Genomic DNA, 27,961 nt, shown 5'->3' on the forward strand with positions numbered 1-27,961 from the left:
ATGGTATTAATAATTACATTTCAATAAACATCTTTAATATTAACGATTTAAACATACATTCTACTTTTAAAGGTATACATATTTAGCAATTTCATTGTTATCCCCCCTCTCCAAATTATACTTTTTTGGCCAAAGTGTGGGCTAAATTCAGGTTTCCTCATAATAATATTACATAGTTATACATCATTACACCCCCCCAATTTTTAATTCTCTTCATATAGTCTCAGTTATTTCCTCCTTAAGATTATATTTCAAATTCCCCCTCCATTTTTTATATTTTCTCATTTGATTTTTATCCTTATTTATAATCAAATATTCATTTCCCATTCATCTGTTGGTGACTATCAAGTAATTAGAGTCCTTGCTGTTCAGTAGTTACTGCTATTCAATTGAGCTACTACATAAAATGGCAGGCAACATGCACCTCACATATTCTCCTTCTAAAAGGTTCTATATATACTTAGCTTCATCCTACCAATATTTTAAATATGTTAACTTATATTTAATTATCTTTTAGTTACAACAATCCTTATTGTGCGAATCCTTGTTTGCCGTAGTCCTACCACATCTCAAAAGTGTATGACCGGAAAAGTCTAGTGTTCTCCATAGTCTCATTTCTCTAATTTTGTGCTCAAGTTTACAATGTTTCAATTGTTCTACATATCTGGACAGCTATTTTCAGAAAGCTATGATTTTCCACATTGCAGTTGAACTCTATAGATACCCCATGAAGCTTTCACATTATTTAATCTCAACATTAAATTTCAAATGAAAGGATCTTGGATTTAAGATACGGTGTCACCTGTGTTTTCATGATGCAAATTGAATAATGGAAATATTGATATTTGAAATTAGTACAGCGATTCACCATCTAATAAACTGAGATTTAATCCAGGCAAGAATAACCGCCTGGAAGGTGAACGAATAGATTAACTAGGAAGAAAGCTATGGATTAAATTATTTAGCTTGTATTTTTTTAAAAAAAATATGTGTCAGGGTTCCAAGTAACACCACCAACCAAAAAAAGACTCCGAGGCAGGCAGTTTTTCAAAGTTCCATTTTATTAGCGATATTATATTGGAGATGCCTCCCAAGTGCAGGTTGAAGGTCATTAACTCTCAGAGAAAAGAATGTTATGGCTAAATACCTCTACCAACTTCATGCAATCCACCCCCTCTCACTTCCCCACAGCACTAAGTGTGGCAGGCTCTGAAGATCCAAAAGAAAAGACAATGTGTTTATTTATATTCCACGATCCTCTCTAAGATCTGAGCACCTTTGCAGCACAAGTATTTATAAATACATTTATATCAAGGGAGAAAAGGCTTGGATTCAGTAGTGCATTCATTAGGTGTTTAAATTGAAATACATGTGATTTTCCGTACTATTTGGTTAAAAGAGATGCATATATTTACACCGAGGAAATGAGAAGCAGACATCAGAACTGGCATAAAGTAAAATCAATAAAGGCACCCATCTTCCCAGACAGTTGGAGTTCAGGCAGTTTTGATGAAAATGCACATTTTCTTTAATTACAAAACAAATTACCAGTTGGTTCAAACACATTTCACCCTCAAGGTGCTGAAAGCACTTTTTTTTTAAAATAAAGTTTTCACTGATGTCTGTCTTGCATTAATATTCATCTGAATTGTGCCTGGATTTTTGTTGAACGTTTTTGTGTCTGCTTTGAATTACTTAAGTTTTGACAGAAATTTCTCAACAATATCCAACGTAATGTAGTTATGCTCGTGCCAGAAGCAGGCATTTGACATGTACACCATCAGTTCTGAAGTCCATTCCTGTTTGTTTTTGAGACACCAACCAAAGTCTAGGCAGCCAGTGAGGAGTATAATTGTTGATTCATTATCTGTGAGGATCCACTTGGACAATGGTAAGATTTTTTATTACAATGTTTGGGTTAGTTAATTTATTTTTAGAGATGGATGGTAAGCCAAGATGGAGCTTGGAGGGTTGCTTTTAATAAATATTTAATATCCCCCTTACAAAACTAGTTTTTTGGGGGGGATTGTGTGGGGTTGGTCAAAGAAGGCTGGGAAGGTCTAGTTTGGAAAAGGCTGGAGTTGATGAAAAGAACTTGCACTTTGAATGTTTGAAAAGCTGAAGGAAAGTTGTGACGTAGCCTTTAAATGCAAATAAAACACAAAATTGGTTTTTCAGTGGATTTCCTAAGTTTGCCTTAGCAGAGATCAGCCTGCTCTATTGATTGAGGTCATTAGCCGCCTTCTCGATATTGGTTGAGCAATGAGTGTTGTTTCTCTTTGGCAGGACAAAACCAATCCTTTCCTACCAGTTTGATGTAAACTGCTTCTTTAATAAACGATGGTGGCCAATGATTGGTTGGCTAACCTATAGATTATGGTTTAGAATGTCATTGTGGTTGTTGTTGTCTTGGCTGTTCTCTTTTAGGGATTATTTGACCAACATTGCACCACAAAACGGGCTAGCATCCTCCCCAGATCTGAAAATTATAGGTGTAGCCCAAGACACATGTTTATATGTGGCGAAACAAAACATTTTCCTACCCTGTTAAGTAGAACATCATGTTCAGAGATGGTTGAATTATATGGGAACCTGATGAGAAATATTTCATCAACTGTTCCAGCAAGAAACAGACATACACCTCTTGCAATCTGAATAACTAAGCTTCCTGTGACCAAATGCTCGAGGCTGCCTCTGTCTAATGGGATCTACTAGCATCCTGTTTTGAACAGTGTCTCCATTCAGGCAATTTCTCATTGCAGTATGTTGAAAACGGACAGAAGAACCATTTCCACAGAAGAAGATAGTGCACCCCTCTTCTGTGTATAATGTTTCCAAGAGAGCACTTTCATGGGAGAAGTGCCCTCACTACTCACCAAACAGGAGAATGCTCAAGGTACGTCTCAAGATGCATTTACTTGAAAGGAGAGAGAGAGATATGTTAGAGAGCCCCTTCTAGCATCTTTCCTCTATTTTTTAATGCAAGGGCCACCCTTGTTTTTTTCTCTTACCTTCAGTATAGTGGGAATGTAAAAGCTCCCTTTCATTTTTGAGTAGGGCCCAGCATTCAAGCAAAGGTTTGGTGCTTCTTGACATTTGGAAGGATGCAGCGATTTAACAAAGTGTTGGTGCCAGGCAAAGTGCAGAGATTCACAGGGTCCTGAATGACCAAAACTGGCAAAATATAAGTTCTATGTTCTGTTCTAGCTAAGAGTAGATTGTGGGTGCTCTCTGGATGCTCTCTGAGCTTGGTTGTGTTTCTTGCAGATGTTTCATTACCAAACTGAGTAACATCATCAATGCTAGAAGGGAGAGGGATTTGCTCCCATTTTATATACTAATGGTTTGGCTTGTTGGTGTTGATGGGAGGGGTCTTAGTGTTTCCTTGATTACGCTGTTGTTTATTGTTACCTTGGTTATCTGTGTTGGTAGTTCCTTGATTAATTAAAGTCTAATCAAAACCACATTCCAACTCTGCCACCGACAGGGCAATCGCAATAGTACATAAACTGAGTACAAAGCCCACTCCCTTCTAACTCTGACAATGTTGCCTAAGAGGCTAATAAAACATCTGCAAGAAAACCATCAAGCTCTGAGAGCATCAAAGACCCCACAATTCAACCCTGAGCTACAAATATTCTCTTCCATAAGAGCAGACTTTTAATTTAAATTTTCTGTTGCTTTCAGCAATGTTCTTGTAGCTATCATAGTTAGCAAAGGCTGAGTCTTCTAATAAGATTTAATTGTTGCACATTACATGGGGAGGAGCAGCCATATAAATGTGATTAATAAAATTGGTTGCAACAGGAATTGGCCAACCTGCCCATTGCTCAACTTTGGCATTGTGGGTTGACAGAAAGTAAGTGGCCCATAGTCACCCAGCTGGTTTTCATGCCTAAGGCAGGACTAGAATTCACATTCTCTTGCAGGAACTGGGTATGTCTAGTTTAATGAAAAGAAGGACTAGGGGAGACATGATAGCAGTGTTCTAATATCTCAGGGGTTGCCACAAAGAAGAGGGAGTCAAACTATTCTCCAAGGCACCTGAGGGTAGAACAAGAAGAAATGGGTGGAAACTAATCAAGGAGAGAAGCAACTTAGAACTGAGGAGAAATTTCCTGACAGTTAGAACAATTAATCAGTGGAACAGCTTGCCTCCAGAAGTTGTGAATGCCCCAACCCTGGAAGTCTTTAAGAAGATGTTGGATAGCCATTTGCAGTGGCGTAGCGTGGGGGGTGCAGGGGGGGCCGGCCGCACCGGGCGCAACATCTGGGGGGGCGCCCTGACTCGCCCTGCGCCGCCGTTTGCCGGACTGTGGCCGTCTCTTTCCACGCCCGGCTCGGCCCGCGAACTAAGCTCCCTGGCCCTGGCCCACCCAGGCCCCTCCTGGGCACCGCCTACCTCCCAGCGGACCCGCCGCGCCGCCCCCGCGGGAGCCGGAGAGCGGCGCTGCGCTCCGTCTGCCCGCCGCTGCAACACCACCGCGTCCTCCCGCTCCGCCTGGAGCGCCCCGGGAAGCCGGCGCCTTCCCGAAGCCCCCGGTGCGCCTCCCACCCCCGCGGCACCTGCTTCCCTTCAGTCAAGCCTTTTCCCGCTGCCCTTCGAGCTCCTCCTCGGGAGGAAGGCAGGAGGCCAGCATGGAGAGCCTCACTTGACTGATGCCGACCCAGGGGCAGCTGCAGTTGGGCCGCCCTCGCTTTAGGGGGCGCAAATTACTTGCCTTGCCCCGGGTGCTGACAACCCACGCTACGCCACTGGCCATTTGTCTGAAATGGTATAGGGCAGCGATGGCGAACCTTTTTTGGCTCACGTGCCACAAGTGTTGTTTTAAGAGTTCCGAAGGCTTCAGGGACCGTCTGGAGGCTTTCCTGACGCCTTCGGAGCACTCAAAAAGACCCTCCGAGCAAACCGGAAGTCACTTCCGGTTTGCTCGGAGGGTCGTTTTAAGCGTTCCGAAGGCTTCAGGGACAGTCCGGAGGCTTCCCTGATGCCTTCGGAGCGTTCCGGTTTGCTCGGAGGGTCATTTTAAGCATTCCGAAGGCGTCAGGGAAGCCTCCGGACCATCCCTGAAGCCTCCAGAGAGCCTCGGGGGGGGGAGGCTCTTTTCGCCCTCCCCAGGCTCCTATAAAGCCTCTGGAGCCTGGGGAGGGCGAAAAAATGGCTTTTAAAAACGGTGGACTCAGCTGGCCTTGCGTGCCCTGACAAATGGCTCCGTGTGCCACCTCTGGCACGCGTGCCATAGGTTCACCATCACTGGTATAGGGTTTTCTGCCTAGGCAGGGGGTTGGACTAGAAGACCTCCAAGGTCCCTTCCAACTCTGCTATTGTATTGTATTGTATTCTCCTGGCTTTGATCCTGGTGCCTTAACCACTAGACCAAACTGGTTCTCAGTGTGAAATCTCACATGTGTGGAATTAAACTGGTCTTTGAATCTGAAGCATCAGAAAGGTATTCATGGTGAATCCAAGCTTGGGTGAGATCTTTTGAGATAGGTATCCTATTTTGGGAGTTACAGAGCAGTATTAAAAGAAGCTCGGTGGTGATAATTTCTTGCATTGCAGAAATCCAAAGGATGATAAAGAGATACTGAAAATATCAACAATTTAAACAGTCACCTATGGACACTAGATTTTGGCAGCCTGGAGCTGGTATCAAAGAAAGATTGCCTGGTATTTTGGTCTAAAGGTCCCAGAATTCCTTTCTATTGTCCATTCAGGCTGGGACTATTGGGAATTGATGCCCAAAGCTGACAGAAAAGCATTAATGTCTCTCTTTGCAACTACTGTGCCTAAAGCTGATGTTCTTGGCATGAGAAACAGGAGACACAATTGATCGTGTGCTTCTCTAAGGTCCCTTTTGTCACAATGGTTATGATAAAAGGCAGTCTTTTTTAAAGTATTTTATTGGTTTATCCAAATATAAAATACAAAAGTAAAAAGCAAATACAAATACAGATGATCCTCAACTTACTACAGTTTGTTTAGTAACAATTCAAAGTTACAACAGCACTTTAAAAAGTTACTTATGACCGTTTTTCACACTTACGACTGTTTGCCCAATGTGGGATTCCAAGTGTCCTTCCACTGCCTGTAATGTCATTCTGCTGTTCACAGATTGGAATTCCAACATCTCAAATATCATTGCTGCACTGTGTTTAGCAGTTTTCAGCATACAAAAAGAAGCTCATTAAGGGTAAATAATTAACTTGAATAATTGAGATTTAAGTAACTAGCAATGGAAAGAAAAGGGAAATTGCCATTTTTGAATTATTGTTTGCATTATTAGTTTAGTTCCCTCCTTCACGTTTCCTTTCTGTTTTCTTGTATTTAAACACATGCTATTTGCATTATAAAATCCCATCTCTATTTGTGTGTATGTGTGTGTGTGTACGTGTAGTTATATATCCCTATCTCTGCATATCTATGTCTGTCTACGTCTTTATCTACAGATAGATGATAGATAGATAGATAGATAGATAGATAGATAGATAGATAGATAGATAGATGATAGATAGATAGATAGATGATAGATGATAGATAGATAGATGATAGATAGATAGATGATAGATAGATAGATAGATAGATAGATAGATAGATAGATAGATAGATAGATAGATAGATAGATAGATAGACAGACAGACAGACAGACAGACAGACAGACAGACAGACAGACAGACAGATAAGACAGATAGATAATAAACTCTTTGGGGTATGATTGATCATAAACTATAATAAATATTGGTTCCCCCCAAAAGTTGCTATAAGATGTTTCCACTCCACTCAGCACTTTAAATGAGAAGTAGAAATAAGCTTACTTACAACATTGCATGCGGTTTGACTTAAAAGGTATTTTTCAAGATAAATAGTGATAAGATACAAGGTTATTTTTATAGCAACAGTAAACATTCATTACAGTTAACAAACTAACCAATCAAGTAAAATTCAAGAGCACAAATATGAAGGCCTGAAAAAAACTAATTATAATATTTCATAAGCAATAAGCAATCAACTAGATCAAAGGGATATGGCATTTGCCACCCAATATTACTCATTTGTTTGTTATTTCAGCTCCTTGGCTCTACCTCATTCAGTCATCATCTACTGTTGCATTGAGATGAGGTTTCTTCACCTAGTGTTCTTCAGAAGTGTTGGGAGCTCATCTTCCAGAATGGCCTGGAGAATTTGTTTAGGGAGCAGGTGAGCTGAGAATTCAGGGAATATTCTCAGGGAGTATGAGATTGAAAAGCCGCCCTGCCCTGAGGTGTGTCTCCCCCTGGAGATTAATAGTTGAGCTCTGCGGGTGCACACACAGAGAAGCTATTAAGACTCGGCCTCTGGGTAAAAATCCAGGGATTGGAGGCCACGACTCTCCAGATTTAATGCTGGTTTCATTGTTTAAAAGCTGTGGCCTTTTTTTCCCTCCATCTGGGAAAATAAAATGCTGAGTTCAAAAGCAACTGAACTCTGGAATTCATTCAAACACTTTGAAAAGTTAAAAGAAAGAAAGAACTGAGAGTTTGAGCAGAAACTGGATGGAAGACAAATCAGGAGAAACATGGAAGACCCACTTGAGTCCCGTCAGTGCTGACCATCCTTTGGAAGGTCTCTAAAACTTTTCTCCATTTGTAAGTAAATAATTAACAAGTAAACTATTCTTTCTTTCTTTCCTTCTTTCTTTTTCTTTCTATCTATCTCTATCTATCTATCTATCGTGATAAGGTTTATATCAAAATATATTTTTATTGTTTATACTGTTTCCATCTTCCCTTAAAACATTAACAGGATCCACAAAGGGCTAAGAATCAAGAGTCTCGATTATTGACAGTTAAGCTGAAATTAAATTAATCAAGTAAAAATACCAAATGGGGAAATATTTTACTCAAAGTACACCCCCCAAGTAAGTCAGCATGAAGACCAGGGTGTTAAACTCAAGGCCTGGGGGCTGGATCCGGCCCATGGGGTACTTAGATGTGGCCTGCGGTCGCTTGCAGTCCTCCCAAGCCATGTTTTCTCTGGCAGAGGATTGCAGGAGGGCATCGCAGCAGAAAACGGAGCTTGGGATCATGTTTTCGCTGGCAGAGTGCTTGGGCCACCACAGGCACTCCCAACACAAGTGACGTTGAGCTGGCCACGCCCACCCTGGCCAGGCCTACCACACTTCCCTAAGGTCAAACACAACCCTGATGAGGCCCTCAATGAAATCGAGTTTGTCGCCCCTGACGTAGACACTTCCACACCCTGGACAAGCCCTATAAAACTTTGTTGCTGTATTCCATTTTTCTGCAACTGCTCCTAAAGGCAAACCTTTTGCTTTTGCTATTTGCTTTTAGGAATAAAAATGACTTCTTTCCTCACAACTTGTCTGGATCTCATTTTTATTCATTCTTGTGCACCCCTGGCTCGAGTTGGAACCCCAAACTATTCTTCTGACACTGTCTCTCTGTCTCTCTGTCCTGTTTATGTTACCTAGTTTGGCAATGAAACATCTGCAAGAAAACAAGCAAGCTCAGCTTTTCAGATACATGCAGAGTGATAAATTATCAAGAACCCAAACACCATCAGAATATTATTTACCGAGACCCACCCCTTCTGTAGCTAGAGAAATTGCTATGGACACCCCAGTTATATTCCAGCAAACTCCTTTTATCCCCTTAGTCTCTCAAAAAAGCCCCATCAAGTTTACACTGTGCCAAAGAAAGATTGACCTTGCCAATGTCATAACAAGCACAGAGAGGGCGAGGAGAATTGAGCGTCTTGCTATCCGTTTGGGGCCTTGCCGTGTGGAAGATGAAAGTCCACCAGTGCAAGGTGCAACTGTAATAGGCCTCTGAAACCCAGCGGCATTTCTGAATATCGTGGAAGCCATGGATATCCTGGAGTTAGATGCACAATACAGGAGGAAAGTTGCTGGCAATGTAAGAAGCTCTTTCTGTATCTCACCATGGAGGAAGGGGAAACTGGGGTACATGATTCCAGGTAGTTGTCTGCATGGGATTGTGAGAAGGCTGGGAATCCTTTCTCATCTCAGGTAGCTTTTCTCCTGCATATCTTTCGATTAAGGTCTATGGAGATTCTCAATCATCCCAGTCGTGATTGTCCCAAAGGCCCAGAGGCAACTGGACTTTCTCATCTCACGTTTCATCCATATAAACCCTTCTATTCCCTACCATCCAGTCAGAGCTAAAGAAGCTTCTTGGAGGAGAAGCGAAATGTCTTCAAAGAAAAGACGAGAAAGTCCATTTGCCCCTTGAAAAAAGCACCTTCGGGACTTTCCTTCAAGGAGAATCAGGACATTGGGGTCTCTTGGTTTGGATCAGAAAGATCTGGAAAAACCTCTTTGCATCCATCTGAGATCCACATCCAGAGAATGAATGTGGACGCTTGCTGTGCATTTCCTATTTGGCTGGGAGGAACATTTTCTGTTGCTAAAGGCAGTATTCCGAAAATGGGTGCAGAACAATGCAAGCTTATAGTAGAGAATTCAATTTTGAAACATTACGTTGTTTTGCAACTGCAATTTATTGAAGTTAAGTCATTTTAAGTTTTAGATTTCCCAGATTTCTGAAGATGTTCCCCTCTTTTCCCCTCTCTTTTCAATAAATTATAGGATGACCCTGATGGCTTTTTGTAAGGCTGTGAAGATCTAGTTACAGACCTAAACTCAGAGTCCTGAGTGTCTTAAAGACCTCGTTTATTTGGCTATATTAACATCCATAGTAATAGTTTTATTCAGTGATCATATCGATTTATTTTGTATTGTTTTAATTGTATTTTTATTGTATTCTTCATGATGCATTCCACCCTGGGTCATTTGTTGAGATGGGTGTGAAGTTTACAAGAGTTGCTATAGGAATTAAGAAAAAAATAAAATTCTGTTCTTCAAGATATGATAAAACTAACTCTCTCACATCTATAGACCCCAATGCTGATAAACAGAGCCCACTGTTTCCTCCCAGAGTCCTATTCTCATAATGCCACTTCAGAAACAGCTCTACCCAATGTAATGAATTAATACATTATAAAGGAGATGAGTAATTAGCATTCTTCACTGAACACTGACTGTGGGGTATCCATATTCTGTGCTGGCATAATAGAATTGCCTCTGAATGATCTAAGCATAAAAAACATTCTTTAATATATAATCTGGTTATCAGTTCCATCCAAGCAGAAAGGTTGAAGTCTGTATGAATCTCGGAGCCACTTTCCATAAAAGAAACTGACTGACTGACTTGACTTGACTTGACTTGACTTGACTTACTTACTTACTTACTTACTTACTTACTTATTTAACAACTTTATATAGACACACAACTTATACCCAGTGACTTTAAGTCTTCATCAGCCACACCTCTAATTATCAAAGATGATGAAGAGGCTGAAGGATAAAGCATATGAGGAATGGTTGTAGGAATTGGGTATGTCTAGTCTAGTGAAAATATGGACTAGGAATAACATAATAGCAATATTCCAATATTTGAAGGGCTGCCACAAAGAAAAGGGGGATCAACCTATTTTTCCAAAGCACCTGAAAGAAAGACATGAAACAATGGATGGAAACTAATCAAGGAAAGAAGCAACCTAGAGCTAAGGAGAAACTTCCTAACAGTGAGAACAATTAAGCAGTGGAACAAGTGGCCTTCATAAATTCTGGGTGCTTCATCGCTGGAGGAATTTAAGAAGAGACCAGACAGCCACTTGTCTGGAATGGTAGGGTCTCCTGCTTGAAAAGGGGGTTGGATTAGAACAGGGGTCCCCACCTATGGGCCACAGCCTGCTAGTGGGCATGAGGGGTTTGCAACTAGGCCATGGAAAAGCCAGCAAGTCCACATGTGCTCATCCTCACTTGTGCGAGCAGCGGGCAAGCACTTGCAATGCACTCCATTTGCATGATCGGCAGGCACATATGCATGCTACTTGTGGAAATGGAGCCGTGCACACACGCATGTGCTTGCCAGCCACTTGCACGAACATACACACACACACACCGCTGGTCTGAAAAGCTGGAAACATTGGGGAACTAGAAGACCTCCAAAGGTCCCTTCCACCTCTGTAATTCTGATCTGAATGGATCATAGAACAAGGGTACAGTGTGCAAAAGCTCAAGAAGTCCTAGGTTCAGTCTGTAGTGTTTCTTAAGTGGGTAGTTTTGTCTGAAATTCTGCAAAGTTCAGTGAGCCTGTCATATCATCTAACTAACTTTAGTATGGATTTTCATCTATTTGACCTGGGTGCAAGCCAACTTTTCTACAAGGAGGCAGGGGAAGTTACTAAACTGCCTCTTGTTCATATAAGATTTGAATTTTATTTATTTCATGGGATAGAGTAGAAAGACCATCCCAATCAAGTAACATACCTTATATACTCAAACTCCTTAAAGTAAGTTTAAACAGAAACAAAACTTTAAAATAATATAGTAAGAACAATGACTTAAAGTAGATTAAACATTTGAATTGTTCCTTTTTCAAGGAGAAAAATGGTGAATCAGGGTGATGGGTAAAAAAGCAGAATTTATTACCTCCTCTTTTGGGTTGGACTTCTCTGGAAATAAATGAAATCCCTAAACCAATGATCAGTATGCCACTGGCAGAATAAAAGAACTGCAGCTTGGAACTTATAAGAAGGGGATAAGAATTTAGTTAATTTAAGTTTGGTTTGGTTTGGTTTGGTTTATTTGGATTTATATGCCGCCCTTCTCCAAAAGGACTCAGGGCGGCGTACAACATTAAAAAACACACATCCCAAAAGTTAAAAAAGATTAAATCCATATCCAAGAAAAACAAACCGATTTTTTTTTAAAAAAACAATACATTTAAAATAAGTTAAAATTAAAATTAACAGGCCAGGCCGGCTTGCTGGAAAAGCCAACTTTTTAGGGCGCGTCGGAAGGACCGGAGGTCAGGGATTATGCGAAGCTCCGGGGGGAGCTCATTCCAGAGGGAAGGCGCTCCCACAGAGAAGGCTCTCCCCCTGGGGGTCACCAGCTGACACTGCCTGGCCGATGGCACCCTGAGGAGGCCAACTCTGTGGGATCGTACTGGACGGTGGGAGGCTACTGGTGGCAGTAGGTGGTCTCGCAGGTACCCTGGGCCTAAGCCATGGAGTGCTTTAAAGGTCATAATTGATACCTTGAATTGCACCCAGAAAACAACCGGCAACCAGTGCAGGCCGCCTAAAAGGGCTGTAACATGGGAGCACCTAGGTACCCCCATGACAACCCGCGCGGCCGCATTCTGGACCAGCTGAAGCCTCCGGGTGCTCTTCAAGGGCAGCCCCATGTAGAGAGCATTGCAGTAGTCCAGGCGAGAAAGGACAAGGGCATGAGTGACTGTGCACAGAGCATCCCGATCCAGGAAGGGGCGCAACTGACGTACCAGGCGAACCTGGTAAAAGGCTCCCCTGATCACGGCCGTCAGGTGTTCTTCTAAACTAAGCCGCATATCCAGGAGGACTCCCAGATTGCGAGCCTTCTCTGAGGGGGCTAAAATTTCTCCCCCTATCGTCAAAGATGGAACAAGATGCCACTCAGTCTTGGAGAGATTGAGCTTGAGCCTGTTCCTCCCCATCCAGATCTGCACAGCCTCCAGGCATCGGGACATCACGTCGAGGGCATCGTTTGGGTGGTTTGGGGTAGAGATGAAAAGTTGGGTATCATCAGCATATTGATGATAGATACCGTACCCCAAAACCACGGATGATCTCGCCCAGCGGTTTCATGTATATGTTGAAGAGGAGGGGTGAGAGAACCGACCCCTGGGGCACCCCACAAGTGACGTGCCTGGGGGTCGATCTCTGCCCTCCAGTCAACACAAACTGCGACCGATCTGACAGGTAGGAGGAGAACCACCGTAAAACGGTGCCCCCCACTCCCAACCCCCCGAGTTGTCGCAGTAGGATACCATGGTCGATGGTATCGAAAGCCGCCGAGAGGTCTAATAGGACCAGGACAGAGGAACAGCCCCTGTCCCGGGCCCACCAGAGATCATCGACCAACGCGACCAATGCCGTCTCCGTGCTGTACCCGGGCCTGAAACCCGACTGAAACGGATCCAGGTAGACAGCTTCATCCAGGTACTGGGGAAGCTGACGTGCTACCACACTCTCGACAACCTTTGCTACAAAGAGAAGGTTGGAGACCGGACGATAGTTGGCTAAAGAAGCTGGGTCCAGGGAAGGCTTCTTGAGGAGGGGCCTCACCACCGCCTGCTTCAAGGTGTTGGGAAAGAACCCCTCTCTCAATGAAGCGTTGGTAATCGCCTGGAGCCAGCCTCGTGTCACCTCCCGGGAAGCCGAAACTAACCAAGAGGGACACGGGTCCAGCACACAAGTGGCAGCACTGAGTCTCCCCATAATCCTGTCCATGCCTTCGGGGGTCGCAGGGTCAAACGCATCCCAGATTGTCTCCTCAAGATTCATCCCCGTCGGCTCGCCCGAAAATACCCAGTCAGAGTCCAAGCCTGTCCGGATCTGAGCGATTTTATCCTGCAGATACTGAACAAATTCTTCAGCCCTACCCTGCAAGGGGTCTTCCCCAGTTCCTTGGTTAAGTAAGGAGCGGGTCACCCTAAATAGGGCGGCTGGGCAGTTATCTGCAGACGCGATAAGAGCGGAAAAATATTGCCGTTTTGCCGCTTCTATCGCCGCTTCTAAGTAGGATTTAATATGAATTCTTACTAGTGTTCGATCAGATCCGGACCGGCTGGCCCTCCAGCCACTCTCTAGGCGTCTTTTCCAGCATTTCAGCTCCCGGAGCTCCTCGGTAAACCAGGGAGCCATCCGGGATCGACACTGGGTCAGAGGCCGCAAAGGCACAACACGATCCAAAGCCCCAGCGGTAGCCCTATCCCAGGCTTCCACTAGGGCTTCGGTCGGGTTGTGAGCAAGGGATTCAGGAAAAGTCCCAAGCTCCATCAGGAACTTTTCAGGGTCCATCAGGTGCCTGGGGCGGAACCATCTAGTCGGTTCCGCCTCCCTGCAGCGAGGGGTAGCAGTATGGAAGTCAAGCCTGATGAGGAAATGATCAGACCATGACAAGGGTTGAATAGAAATATCCCCTAAATCTAGATCATTCATCCACTGCCCAGAGACAAAAATCAGGTCGAGCGTGTGTCCCCTGTTATGGGTGGGGTCTTGAATTAACTGAGTTAGGTCCATAGCTGTCATGGAAGCTATGAACTCCCAAGCTGACTCGGATGTCTCGCCAATGGAAGGCAGATTGAAATCCCCCAGGACCATGAGCCTGGGGAAATCAACCGCCAATCCAGCTAATACATCCAGCAGCTCCGGCAGGGCCGATGAAACATAGCAGGGAGACAGGTATGTAACAAAAAGGCCCACCTGAGCTCCAAGGCCCCACTTCACAAAGAGGGACTCACACCCGCCTATCTGAAGCACAGTGACCTCCTGAGGTCTGAGACTTTCCCTGATAACCACCGCCGCCCCCCCGCCCCTGCCCTGGGCTCTCGGCTGGTGAAACGCCCGGAAGCCTGGTGGGCATAGTTCGCTAAGGGGCACACACCCCTCATGGCCCAACCAGGTCTCCGTAAGTCTCCTGGGCCAGGTGGATTACATCTCAGAAGCAACTATTAAAGATCATCACAGAATAATTTTGGTAATCTTTGAGAATTTCTGAAGGATTGATGAGATCACTGAAGATATGGAAAGGTCAAGAGTTATCCCAGCTTTCAAAAAGGGGGGGGGGAACCACAGGACTGCTAGCTCGAAGACTAAAGCACATAAGGTGAAATTCTCAAAAGGATGATCAAAGAGGCTGTTTATGGACACTTGAATAGGCATGCTGCAATTAATAGGAGACTCCATTTTCAGAAACAAACTGCACACTAACTTTATCTCCTCCTTAGGCAGAGTTTCTAACTTAGTAGCAAAATACTAGCTACTATGGAAACTGTCCCCTGAACTCTTTCATTCAAGTCATTGATAAAAACATTGAACATAAACTCTGCCCATCACTACCCTCCAGTTTAAGTGGTGTCATTAAGGAATTCTTCGGATGCGGTCATCCAACTAATTGTGGGTCCATTTAACAGTGATACAATCTAGCCCATATTTTACTACTCTACTAAGGAAAATGTCACAAGGTACTTTTTCAAAAGTCCATACAGATTCTGTTCACAGCCTTCTCCTGATCTACTAAGCTAGAAATTTATTTAGAATCATTTGGGTAATCAGTAAAGTTTAGAAATGTTGTAGGATCCCATTTGGGTCAATCAATCTAGACTGGATCTTGCAACATTATATTTGCCTTCATTTATTTAGAAATATTTACTGACACAGAACTAACCTTTCCTTCTGAATGGAGTTGATCAGAATTCTATCCAAGGAAAATGGGAGATTAAGAAATATGAATTATAAATAAACAAACAGGTCATCAGATAAAATAGACATCTTTTTCCTATTATGAAGCAAATTGGGTAACTACAATTGACAAGCCATTCTTTGTAATGGCACCCAAGGTGGAATTTGTTTTGGCAAGTTAGTTAGATGTGAATGTCTTTATTTTGGATTAACATAATTAGTGTAATAAATGCAATGTTTTGTCTCATGATGTGAATTCTTGTTCATCTAGCAGCCTACACTAATTAAAACTTATATTTAATTTCACCAGTTATCCAAATAATTTTAAAATAACAATAATGGGAACAAATCCTATAATTACCTCAACTGTGAGTCTGATTAAGATAAATAACATATGTAATGGTATCAAATTTATCATACAATTAATTGAGTTGCCCTTTCTGCTTGGTTATTAGCATGTTTGAGTAGATGCTTCTAAATGCTAGTAAGCAGATGAACCAGTACAACTGGTCCATTCCCATGATTTTTCTTTAAAATTTGTGAACACCCAGAATAATGAGTGTGGCCTAATTTAGGGCAAGGTATGTTGAAATTCCACACCGCTAGTTGAGATTCCAGCTGTGGAAAAAAATAGTGGAAGAGAAAAAGAGAAGAGAGGGAATAATTAATAATATTAATTGTTAAGAACAATCTTTATAAAGCATTATGAAATATAATGATGTCCACAATATTCCATTTAGGCTGGTGCCCACCACTCACAAAATTCTAGTTTTGGGGTATCATTGCTTAGTTTTAATCTTTTTCTTGTCCAGAGCAGGGGTGGGTTCCTACCAGTTCTAACCTCTTCTATTTCTATATCCACAAATCTACCGTGCCATTTAGAACAGGTTCCAGCTCCCTCCCTCCCCCCGCCCGTCCGCACCACGCTTGCCCCACCCGCCACTCACTGATTGGCTGGCTCACCAATCACCCCGCCCACCTTTAAGAGTCCTATCTAAAATCTAAAAGCTGTCAAATTTGAACACCCCTGGGGGTTTTTTGGGGGGGATTAGGGGTGCAAGGGTCTTGTAACCTGAAAGCTTTAAGACTTGCACACTTCAATGCCAGAGTTCCTGAGCCAACATGACTGGAGAAGGAATTCTGGGAGTTGAAGTCCACAAGTCTTAAAGCTGTCAAGTTTGAACACCCCTGGAATTTTTTTTCGAAAGGGTTAGGGGTGCAAGGATTTGTAACTTGACAGCTTTAAGACTTGCGTGCTTCAAGTGCCAGAGTTTCTGAGCCAACATTTTGGTTGCTAAGCAAGAGCATTGTTAAGTGAGTTTCACCACAATTTACAAGTTGGCCATGTCCACCCAGTCACATGACTGCCAAGCCACTCCCACCTGGTCACATGGCCAGCAAGCCACTCCCAGAAAGCAAGCCACACCTACAGAAGAGGTTCTAAAAAAAATTGAAACCCACCACTGGTCTACAGGGAATGGTAGATAAAAGTCAAGATGGCAACAGGACAGTAGGATCAAAGTGTCACCCATTTGGAATATGTGTCACAATGTGCATTTACAAACAGGTGAAGCTCTTATCGCACTGTTGAAGCTGCCATCTTGATGCTTTTTTAACCATGCACTGCAGACATTTCTCATTCCAGCAAAGCAAATTGAGAATGCAACAAAACAGTATGTGTTGTGTTTTTTTTTTTCATTTCTTTTTTCTTCTTTCTCCCTCTTTCCATTTGTCCTATCTTAGAAGAGAACTATGCTGCTTAGGCTCCTGCCATTTGTGGTCTCCTGCACCATCTATTTCGTTCTTTCGCTCCCTGAGCCCAGCTTGAAGAGCACTGCCGTGAAGTGCCTCCCCACGTTCTCCCTGGCGTTCTTTGTGGCCATTCAGTCCAAAAATGGAGGCAACCTCAAACTGTATTCCCGGTGGATTTTCATTGGTCTCTTGTTCGCATGTGTGGGAGATGCCTGCTTGGTATGGCCAGAGTTCTTCCTTGCAGGTATGGTGTTTGAAGGTTGATGACACTGTTGGGAAGTATCTAGGCTAAAATTTGGGGCTGGTTTTAATCATTTCAATAGCTTTAATCACCAAATCAGAACGGCCATTGCTTTGTATGGGTACAATTCCTTATTTTCCAAGTTGGTAGTTGAAAAGTAAGCACACATAGTATTGCATTATAGTTTATGAGCCAGTTGTTTAGACTGGATGTGGTATTTTGTCCACCTATTATTTATTTATTACTCACTTGTGATGATTGTCTGCTATTTTTCATTCTACCTGTTGTTTGAATAATCTCCCTCAGAGATGGACAACCCATGGTCCTGTAGATATACTATTGCTGACCTATAGATTCCATCACCTTTCCACATAGTCCAGGGGTGTCCAAACCTGGGAACTTTAAGACTTGTGGACTTTAACTCCCAGAATTCCCCAGCCAGCTGTGCTGTCTGGGAATTCTGGGAGTTGAAGTCCACAAGTCTTAAAGTTCCCAAGTTTGGATATCCCTGCCATAGTCTATACTGGTCACTGGGAACTGCAATTCAATAACATCTAGAGAACCATCATTCCTGTATGCTGGTTGGTGCTGGTATTTATTTTAGATGTGTCTATGTGTGTACTTATACATAATTTATGTTTGTTAGCATTGTTGTCAAAGTTGTCAAAGACAACCCAGAACATAAATATCCAGCTTCAAAGCCTGGATCTACTGAGAGAACAGCCATAGACACACAATCAAGTGCTTTTCTCCAATCCATGATCTGGCAGAAAAGATATACTGGCATCAAGAGAGCCAATTTAGTCTAGCGGTTAAGGTCCTGGCCAAGAAACCAGGAGTCTGGGAATTCTAGTCCTGCCTTAGGCATGAAAGCCAGCTGGTTGGGGGACTTTGGGCCAGCCACTCACTTACTCAACCCAACCCCTCCCAAAGGTATGGAGGAAGAAGGAATATTAGGCATGCCTTCACTTATATATATATTAAAAGGGCAGGATAAAAATCTAATAATAAATAATGTTGCCTTCATTGCCATTTTTATCTTGATAATTAGGACAGCAAAAGGTACTGCTTTAATGCAGGACAAGTTAAGCAAAGGAATTGTGGGTTTTCCCTGGTTTTACTTCCCTGCTCAAAGGGAAAACTGTCAGTTGTCACTCTCCTTAATCTGGTGAAGCAGAGCCAGATGAATTTATCTGAATGCTTAGCCAGCTTAAATTCCCCAACTAACAGATTGCAGATGGGGAGTTGTTCCACCCCATTACCTGTCCATTGGGCCATTTCTGAACATGGGTGTAGTGCTTTTCTCAAAGTGCATTAAGCACAGGTCCTAAAGCAACCTGATTAGCAGGTCATAGATCTGGAGGAGGAAGCAATCAATGAACAGTGAACCTCAGAATTAACTATTGCAAACAAATACACAGCTGTACTTTGGCAGAGATGCACGTAGCTGTGCTTAGACACAAAGGCAATATCCACACACACACACATCCCAGAAAGTGATGAAAAGAACAAAAGGTACAATGTGGCTCAGTAAAGGTCCTGTCTGAAGAGGGGGGGAAATCTAATGCACTCACTGGGGATAGAAATGGCAGAATCAGAAGTGGTATTCAGCCAATTCTGACAGTTCTGGAGAACCAGTAGCGGAAATTTTGAGTAGTTCAGAGAACCGGCAAATAGGCTGGCTCTGCCCCGTTGGCTCCCAGCTGATCTTATTTTGTTGCCCTGCACAAGAGAACGGAGCTGGAAAGCAGGTTAGTGGGGTGGGGAGGGAATGGGGATTTTGCAGTAACCTTCCCCTGCCCTGCCCACAAAGCCACACCCACAAAACCATGCCCACAAAACCACAGCCACAAAGCCACGCCTACAAAACCGGTAGAAAAAAACCACTGGGCAGAATGCACATTTCTTTTCCAGTTTGAAGTGACTTTCCATGCAGCCCAGGGCCAATGTTCTCTCAAAAGCATAAACACTGATTTCTAAACACAGATTCAGTATGTTGACTGTGCTAAAGAAGGATATGTAAGTTGCCTGCCTGACAGATGCTTTGGGAAACGGCGGACAGGCATTATGGGGGAAGATGTCTCTGGGGAAGTCAAGATGCCTGGTCCCTCCTGCAAGCTAAGCCAACATGGTCATGGAGGGCAGTATGCAGGGCAGGAGCACATCTGCAGGAGACTGAAGGGTTCAAAAGGAGCTGGTCAGGTTCTAACTCTTTTTTTTAAATATTTTTTTTATTTTCAAATAAACACAAACACACAACACATATAACATAAAAACCTCTTCAACAGCATACAGTGTGTCGATTGGTTACAAGGTCTTTCTGCGTCCTTTCCATAGTCATCACTTGAGCTTTATCAAAATTCACATATTGTCAATCAAATATCTTTGTATACATTCTTATTATACTTCATTTGTTTGCTTATCACTATTGTTTCTGCATTTTAAACAAGGTATTCTAAATATGTATCCATTTATATTATAATGATTCATTATATCATCTTCAATATATCCAATAATAAAGATTTTTTATATCCTATTCTAAATCATTCTATTATTTTAGCATTGATAACATTCTCTAATAATTTTCAATTCCATGTTTTTTCCATTATTGGTATCATCAATTCAATATACATGTATACAAATTGTTATAATTGTTAAACATCCATTAAGCATAGCTATTATCACATCCTTTTTATATGAAACATGTTAAATTTGAAATAAATTTATATTATGGCACTTCATTACATCATCCTGAAATCATCCAATGATATTACATCTTTATATTCTATTCTATATAGAATTATTTATCTTTTATAAAAAGGTTTTTCAACATCATCTCCATCATCCTCATTTACAGTTTGTATAAAATTTCATATTATCAATCTAGTATATGTAGATGCTTTATTATCATTATTAATCATTTATTTGGCTACAGCTATTATTACTTTGTCTTATACATAGTACTCAAAATTTAAATACATTTAACTAAATTTTATTGTAACATTTCATTTCATCATCCTGTATTCTTCCAGAAATAGTGCAGTCCAATATCTCTTGCCATATGTAGAATCTGTATTCTAAGTGTTTTCTTGGTAAGTCTTATGTGGACTTCTCTTGACAACTTGTTATTCGTTGCATATCTTATAAAGATTCGAAACCTTCTATCTGTTCCGTTCATCAGCTTGACTTTGGTTATCGCTGATGCTTCTGCTGAAATTACTCTTATTGTTTCTGCCAAATTTCCCCCCCTTTCTTCATCTATATTTTGACATCTGAGATAGAGTTCCAGTTCATCGATCTCTTCTTTCCGTATTTCGCACTTATCATTTCCCTCCACTCTCGATTTGCTGTCAGTTTCAATAATTTTCTTATCACTTTCATATGTCTCTGTGGTTTTTTGAACTCTGTCCTCAAATTTCATCGTTGTTTTATAAGTATTCTCAACTCTTCCCTCCGTACTTTCTGTATTTTGATCTATAATTTCAAGTCTCTTTTCTACTCTCTCTGTGATTATTAAGACTTTTTGAATTTCTAGCATAATTCTTTGCAATGTTAGTCCCCTTTCTTCTTCATATTGGGCCATTTTTCCAGGTTAAAGACACTGCCACTAAAACATCCAAGTCTTTTGCTGGGTTTCAAACAAATTCAGTAAAGTTTTTCAGGTCAAAGCTTTCTCTTTCCTTCAAAGAAACACCTGTATAGCCACTGGCCCTTTCAGTAAACAAAGCCAATAGCTTTGTATTATCAGATATTACCAAGCCTCTAGCCTCTAGATGGCAGTGTTACATTCTTTCCCTCTATTTTTGCCTCTCTTTCTAAACTCCAAACTCTAGAACAGAAGAAAAAAATGTTTAAAGATTACGATCCAGCTGAGCCTTGCGAGTAAAGAAACTTTTAATCCACAAATATAAAAAATGGAAGAAGTATAGAGGAAGAAGGGGAAAAAAAGACCAGTCCAGTTTAAAAGTAAAAGGCATTTGTAAAAAGTCCATCCATAGAAAACAAACAAAATTAAAGTGAAAAAGGTAACATGATAGTTTTAAACCAGTATTAATTCGCCGTTTACTTCCTTCTGTCTTCAATTTTATTTTAACTAAGTCTTTTGGGTTTTCTCTTCTCTAATAATAAGGATTTTTCTCACCATTTTGACACACTGTTTCTCCTGTTCTGCTTCCATTTCAGGGGACTGTCCCAACCTTCTGCAGCCATTTTGACTGCTTCTCTTGTAGCCAGCAAAAAGAGCTTTCTCCTGGATCGATCAGGGACTTTGCGATGTCCCTGAGATCAGCGGGACATGCTCTTCTCTATCACCGTTCCTTCAGAACGGTTTAGATCCAAAAGGATCGTCCAGCAACAGAGATATCGACAGCAATCCTGGAGCCCCAAGTTTGCATGTCATGTCGTTGCGACGTCAAGCCCCACTGGGTTCCAACTCTTGAACCCACTGTCAACAACATCCTTAGGGAAGCATGTCTAGAAAATTTCCAGAGCAACAGTTGTGTTGGAAGAAGATGAGAAATACCACTTTAAAAAGAAAGCTAAAGATCGCTGCAAACACTTCACAACTGGGTGCATTTATGATGGCTACAGTGTCCCGGGGTCATGTGATCACCTTTTGCGACGTTCTGGCAAGCAAAATCAATGGGGAAGCCAGATTCGCTTAATAACCCAGTTACTAACTTAACACCTGCACTGATTCACTTAACAACTCTGGCAAGCAAGGTCGTAAAATGGGGTAAAATTAATTTAACAGCTGTCTTATTTAGTAATGAAAATTTTGGGCTCAGTTGCTGTCATAAGTAAAGGGCTACCTGTAATTTGCATTTTGTCATGTCTAATACCAATTCCCGTCACACGAGGGAGCCAGCTAAATGCATATCACAAGTACCGTGAGAAGGGATAAAAATCTAAAGATATATTTATTGCAACACAGTCCCCATGAGCAAGTAGGTAGCTATAAAAATTTTCCAAAATAAATAAATAAAACATCTGGGAGGAAATTTGGAGGGTGACAATGCCCAGGACAGGTTTGAATAGTTGTATATCTCCTCGTTGTTCTTTACAATCACCTAAACTGGAAGACAACGTTAATACAGTAGCACATCCAATCCAGCTCTCACAATTTGAGGCTTGATTATCTTTGAAGTGGTTGAACATTATGGATCCTGGGATCTGGCAGAGCTGGAAAGTACCAGATTGGGAAACGGTGATCTCATTCTTGCAGAAACAAGCAAGGGGATTTAGCTTGCCTTATACCTTGAGATAGGGATGCGGTGGCTTAGTGGCTAAATCGCCGAGCTTGTCGATCAGAAGGTCGGAAGTTTGGCGGTTCAAATCCCTAGCACTGTGTAACAGAGTGATCTCCTGTTATTTGTCCCAGCTTCTGCCAACCTAGCAGTTCGAAAGCACATAAAAATGCAAGTAGAAAAATAGGAAGCACCTTTGGTGGGAAGGTAACAGCGTTCTGTGTGCCTTTGGCATTTAGTCATGCCAGCATATGACAATGGAGAGGTCTTCGAATGGTGCTGGCTCTTTGGCTTTGAAATGAAGATGAGCACCGTCCCCTAAAGTCGGGAACAACTAGCACATATGTGCGAGGGAAACCTTTATCTATACCTTGAAAAATCCCAATCTGTGGATTAAGATGAAACAAGAAATCATCAGTTTAAAAAAACAAAAACAAATTATGAACACACATAGAAATAAATATTGTACATGAATTTCATCTATTGAAATTATGGTAAAGCCAGGCCTACTTTCCTTTAGAGATGAATATCTCATTAATGGAAGGGAAATGTATAAATTCTCAGTAGTAGCTCTTTGGCATTGTTTGCTCTATATTAATAGATCGAGAAGGACATCAAGGGTACTTTCTGATGGATACTTTTAATACTGTCCAAGGGAGTTTATGGGTTTTAATCCGGTGCCACAGATAACTCCCTTGGTTACCACTAAACTCTCTGCCCCACCTGATGTTAAAAGGATAGAGGTAGTCCTCATCTTATGACTACAGCTGTGAACTTCCATCCCTAAGCAATGCAGTCCATTCAATTGCACTTGATTTTATAACTTTTATGCCACAGTTGTTAAGCAAATAGATTCCCCCATTGAATTTGCTTGATAGAAGCCCCTTGGGAGGGTCACAAATGGCAACCAGATGACCCTGGGATGTGCCAACTCTCATAAATACAACCCGGTTGCAAATTGGGGTTTCCTAAGCAACAGGTTGGATTAGAAGACCTCCAAGTTCCCCTCCAACTCTGTTCTGTTCTGTTAAATTACCAGAATTGTAATCACACAACTGCAGGGATGCCATGATGGTTGTAAGTGTGAGTACTGCTTGCAGGTCCAAGTCCTAATTGCAAGTCACTTTAGCGCCATGAACAGTTGTAAAATGAATGGTCATAAGTTGAGGACTACCTGTACCGTTAAAAGCATTCCTACGCCTAAAATATCATCTTTATTGCCAAGAATACCTCTGAACAGTCTTAGAGATAAATATGACAGGTGGGTTGCAATCTAATTCTTTGGAAATGTGCCCCCTGGCCAGTCCCACCCCTAAAATATTAACAGGGTAAACTGAGGGTTTGAAGAGGCCACAAACAGCTTCTGTTGATCAAAAAATGAATGTAAATGAAAGATGAGTCGATTGTCTTAGGATTTTGCCACAATACTCCATTTTGTCCGGCAGCTTTCATTCAAGGGGGAAGAAGAAAGTGAGACCCCCAAAACACATGTAATAATACAGCCGTCAAGAAACAGGGCCGCCTATGTCATGCTCTTCTTTTTCGGAGCATGCATTAGAGAGTAAGACATTAAATATTTATCAGGAATAAACGTAGCTACCTTTTAGCCCTGCTGTGCCTGTATCTTTTCTTTCCCTGTTGAAAAGAGCACTTAGGCACCAAATTAGGGACAGAAGGTAGACAATAGGCCAGGACTGAACGAGGCAATTTTGTAGGTCATATTCAGAGTGCCTTTTCTTGGCTTAGCAAGCTGCAATTATAGAATAATCCAGTGCATCTGAAGTCATAAGCCAGAGGAGGCTGCCAGAATGACTGAACTGGCAGTGGCTGATCTTGATGGAGCAAGGTGGCCCATGTGGCTGTTGTTATTGGTTTGCCTTTTGTCCCCTTTACAGGAATGGGTGCCTTTGCCATCTGCCACCTCTGCTACATCGCAGCCTTTGGTCTGGCTCCCCTTCAACCTCTCACCTTCCTGGTCATCCAGGGACTCGCGGCTGTGGGTTACGTGGTGATCCTGCTGCCCTGTTTGTCAGGTTTCTACATGTGGGCCGTGCTGTTTTATTCTGGCCTCCTCGGGGTCATGACCTGGCGTGCACTGTCTTGCTCCAAAGGGATGGCTTCGGCGGGCAGCTTGATCTTCATCGTGTCTGATCTGTTGGTTGGCCATTACAAATTCTGCACCCCCCATCCTCTTTCCCGTGTCCTGTACATGAGCACTTACTACCTCGCCCAAACCTTGATTGCCCTCTCAGTAGAGTCACCAAAATTTTCCCCAAAGGAGAACTGAGTCTTGAGTTGGACCTCTGGGTGGTGCTTTGGCATCAAAAGTTCCCCAGGCATTCTGGAATTCTCAAATTCACACTTCAGTTAACTTCTGGATGGGTTGAAACGACAACTCCCAGGATTCCCAGGTAGGATGGGCCAACAGCTATGAGTAATCAGCAGCAGCTATCTCCATAGTCCCCAGCCAGTAGGGACTTTGTGGATTCTCAAGAATTGTAGGCCTATCTTCATGGAGGACACCACGTTAGAAGAAGCTCAGGTCAGATTCCTTTCAGAAGTCCGGGTTCTGAGTCCAGATGGTTCTAAGAACAGCTGCCGTGTCTTCCACATTTCCCATCTTCATTGTTATTTCACAATTTTCTTCCTGGGAGTCATGATGTCAATAATCTAATAATAAAAGAGCTAATGACAAAAAGAATTATGAAGTATTTATTTTATTTAAAGGACATGTTTGCTATTTTTAAAAAAAACCATTTTGTTTCGCAGTTAAAGCAGCCCAGGCAGTTGGGTGCATTGTGTGAATAAAAGAGTGTTGTGGCCAATGGAGCTGGCAGCAGATTCGGACAATGAGGAGTTTGGGTAGGAACATGGGCCAGTCCTGGAGTCTGGGGAAGGCTGATGAGAGCTCTGTGTCGGAGGCAGAGAGGGGGCCAGAGCCATATGCCATTTATCAGCTGCCTTCAGAGTCAGACATCAGTGAGGCAGACAAACATCTGTTATCAGTGTACGCCTGCACAGTTGCCAAACGAAGGGAACAGCTAAAGAACAGGGGTCGACTTGGGAGTAAGGCCATAGATGGACGATGAATGACCCCTCCCAGAGGACATAAAAGAGGAGCAAAAGGGGAGTGGAGTTTGCAGGAGGCAATTACTTCGCTTAATTGGTTCGTGACTCTCTGAGACCCCTTGCCAAGTTTTGCAGATATCGACCTGTCAGCTCTCCAAGCCAGATGAGGTCTGTGTCTGTAAATCCTCCCTTGAAAGACTTTGCTGGATGTGAATGAGCAGAATTCATGGTAAATTAATAAAAAGGATTTTTGTTGAGACAAGGAGGTTGCTTCATGCTCTTGGGAAGCCTGGATCAGAACAGATAGGTCTCGTTATGCACTTCCTTCTCCTGGTCAGAACTAACTCTCAGGGCTTTCTTCCTCAGGCTTGGCCCTTCCTTCCTATCCTATTATTATCCATTCAAATACCTCTCAAATGATGCTTTCTTTCCCATGAAGTTATTTCTTGAAAACCTTTGTATTTTCCTTGCGGATCCAATAATGGCACCCACAAGCTTCCCATGTGGCCACCAGGTGAATTTCTCCATTCCAAATGGTCTCTTGCCATACTCTCCTCCTCCTCATGTGTCAAATCGAGCTGTCCGTATTGGCCCCTTCACTTTTACAAGGCAGATTCCACCAGCGAGCTATTTCGATTGATGGGAAGGGCATGCAAAGGCAGAAGGCAGAATGGGGTTAGGAAAGCAATAGAAAAAGAAACCAATTACAGTGTTAGAAGGTTGGCATAGAAAGCCACTTTTCAGCTCAGGTAACTTCGTCTAGCCAAGCTTGGTAAGCTAAAGCAGCATGCACTCTATTAGTACTTTGATGGTACACCACTAGGAAATCCAGGGTTGTACTCTCAACTGGAAAGTGGCAAAATCCTGCAAGACAATAACAAAGACAAGCTGTCCATCTGTCCATTCTTTGGTCATTCTCGTAGATTGCCTACTCCAACAGATTCAGGGCATTTAGCAATGTGTGAAATCCATAAAACATTTGTTTGAAAAAACAAAGACCCAGAACTGATGTCAGAGCATACTTAAATGCTTCTACATGAATTGAAAAAGTTCTTGAATGTTTTCTGGGACAAGAGGTGCTACCGTGATGGGAACAGGAGACTGATTTGAAGAAACTACATCTCCAGCTCCCCTCCTTTCATATCATAGCCCACGCGGTGTGGGTGATATTTAATTGACCCTCCTGGGTCTCATGCACCAGAAGGACAATCTCTTTCCGAAGTAGGTTGCCTTGCAAATGCCTGGGACCTCACCCTTTTCCTAAGAGGTCCGTAAAGGAGGAGTGCATAAGTGCACCACCGTGCCTACCATCCCTATCCTACTGTCCCCATTTATTTGTACTCATTTCCTTGTTCATAGCCATGTTCATACTAATACCTGATATCTTGTACATGTTCGCCAAACTAAATAAATAAAATAAATAAATATAGAAGGACCAAGCATTTAGAGGTGAAAAACAGCACTTTTTGTCAAGAAAACTGTGTTTCCACCAAGAGTTGATCTTAATTTGAATCCTTACTTTTTATAGAACATAGAATAACAGAGTTGGAAGGGATCCTCAATGTCTTCTAATTCAAGCAGCAGACCCTATTCCAGTGATGGCGAACCTATGGCACGCATGCCACAGGTGGCACACGGAGCCATTTGTCAGGGCACGCGAGGCGTTGGCCAGCTGAGTTCACCATTTTTAAAAGCCATTTTTACCCCCTCACCAGGCTCCAGAGGCTTTATAGGAGCCTGGGGAGGGTGAAAAGAGCCTCCCCCACCCCCCAGAGGCCCTCCAGAGGCTTCAGGGACCGTCCGGAGGCTTCCCTGAAGCCTTCGGAGCGCTCAAAACGACCCTCCGAGCAAACCGGAAGTCACTTCCGGTTTGGGGGAGGCTCTTTTCGCCCTTCCCAGGCTCCTATAAAGCCTCTGGAGCCTGGGGAGGGTGAAAAAAGCATGTAAAAATGGGGGTCACTTCCGGTTTGCTTGGAGGGTCATTTTAAGCGTTCTGTAGGCTTCAGGGAAGCCTCCAAACAGTACCTGAAGCCTCTGGGGGGCCTCTGGGGGGTGGGGGAGGCTCTTTTCGCCCTCCCCAGGCTCCTATAAATCCTCTGGAGCCTGGGGAGGGTGAAAAAAGCATGTAAAAATGGGGGTCGTGCCTGTTGTGCGCGCATGCGCACTGGGGGGGTCACACATTGCATTACGGGTGTGGCACGCCTGCACATGACCCCCTGCGCTCCCCCCACTTGTGGCACGCGAGCCAAAAAAGGTTCGCCATCGCTACCCTATTCTATTCCAGACAAATGGCTCTCCAATCTTTTCTTAAAAACCTCCAGGGATGAAACACCCACAACT

At 42.8% G+C, this 27,961-nt stretch overlaps 1 protein-coding gene across 6 annotated transcripts; it reads left to right on the forward strand.

The window, feature by feature from the left end:
* The first annotated feature begins 1,807 nt into the window (after nt 1-1,807).
* Nucleotides 1,808-25,233, forward strand: TMEM86B (transmembrane protein 86B). 6 transcript variants are annotated; one of them, XM_081933672.1, is made up of 5 exons: nt 1,816-1,891; nt 2,763-2,896; nt 7,070-7,198; nt 17,057-17,309; nt 24,448-25,233. In XM_081933672.1, exons 4-5 carry the CDS (start codon nt 17,066-17,068, stop codon nt 24,837-24,839), a joined length of 636 nt encoding a protein of 211 aa, XP_081789798.1. In that variant the 5' UTR covers nt 1,816-1,891; nt 2,763-2,896; nt 7,070-7,198; nt 17,057-17,065; the 3' UTR covers nt 24,840-25,233. The 6 variants fall into 6 exon arrangements, with proteins under 6 accessions (XP_081789797.1, XP_081789798.1, XP_081789795.1 ...); XM_081933669.1 differs by lacking the exon at nt 7,070-7,198; XM_081933670.1 differs by lacking the exon at nt 7,070-7,198 and having other exon boundaries at nt 1,842-1,891; nt 2,624-2,896.
* Nucleotides 25,234-27,961: the final 2,728 nt, after the last annotated feature.

Source organism: Natrix helvetica (assembly GCF_964273705.1).
Source record: "Natrix helvetica genome assembly, chromosome: Z".
NCBI lineage: Eukaryota > Metazoa > Chordata > Lepidosauria > Squamata > Natricidae > Natrix > Natrix helvetica.

Coding starts and splice junctions, on each gene's coding strand:
- TMEM86B (XM_081933669.1), top strand. Junction 17,310..24,447: donor GCCAGAGTTCTTCCTTGCAG/GTATGGTGTTTG, acceptor TCCCCTTTACAG/GAATGGGTGCCTTTGCCATC.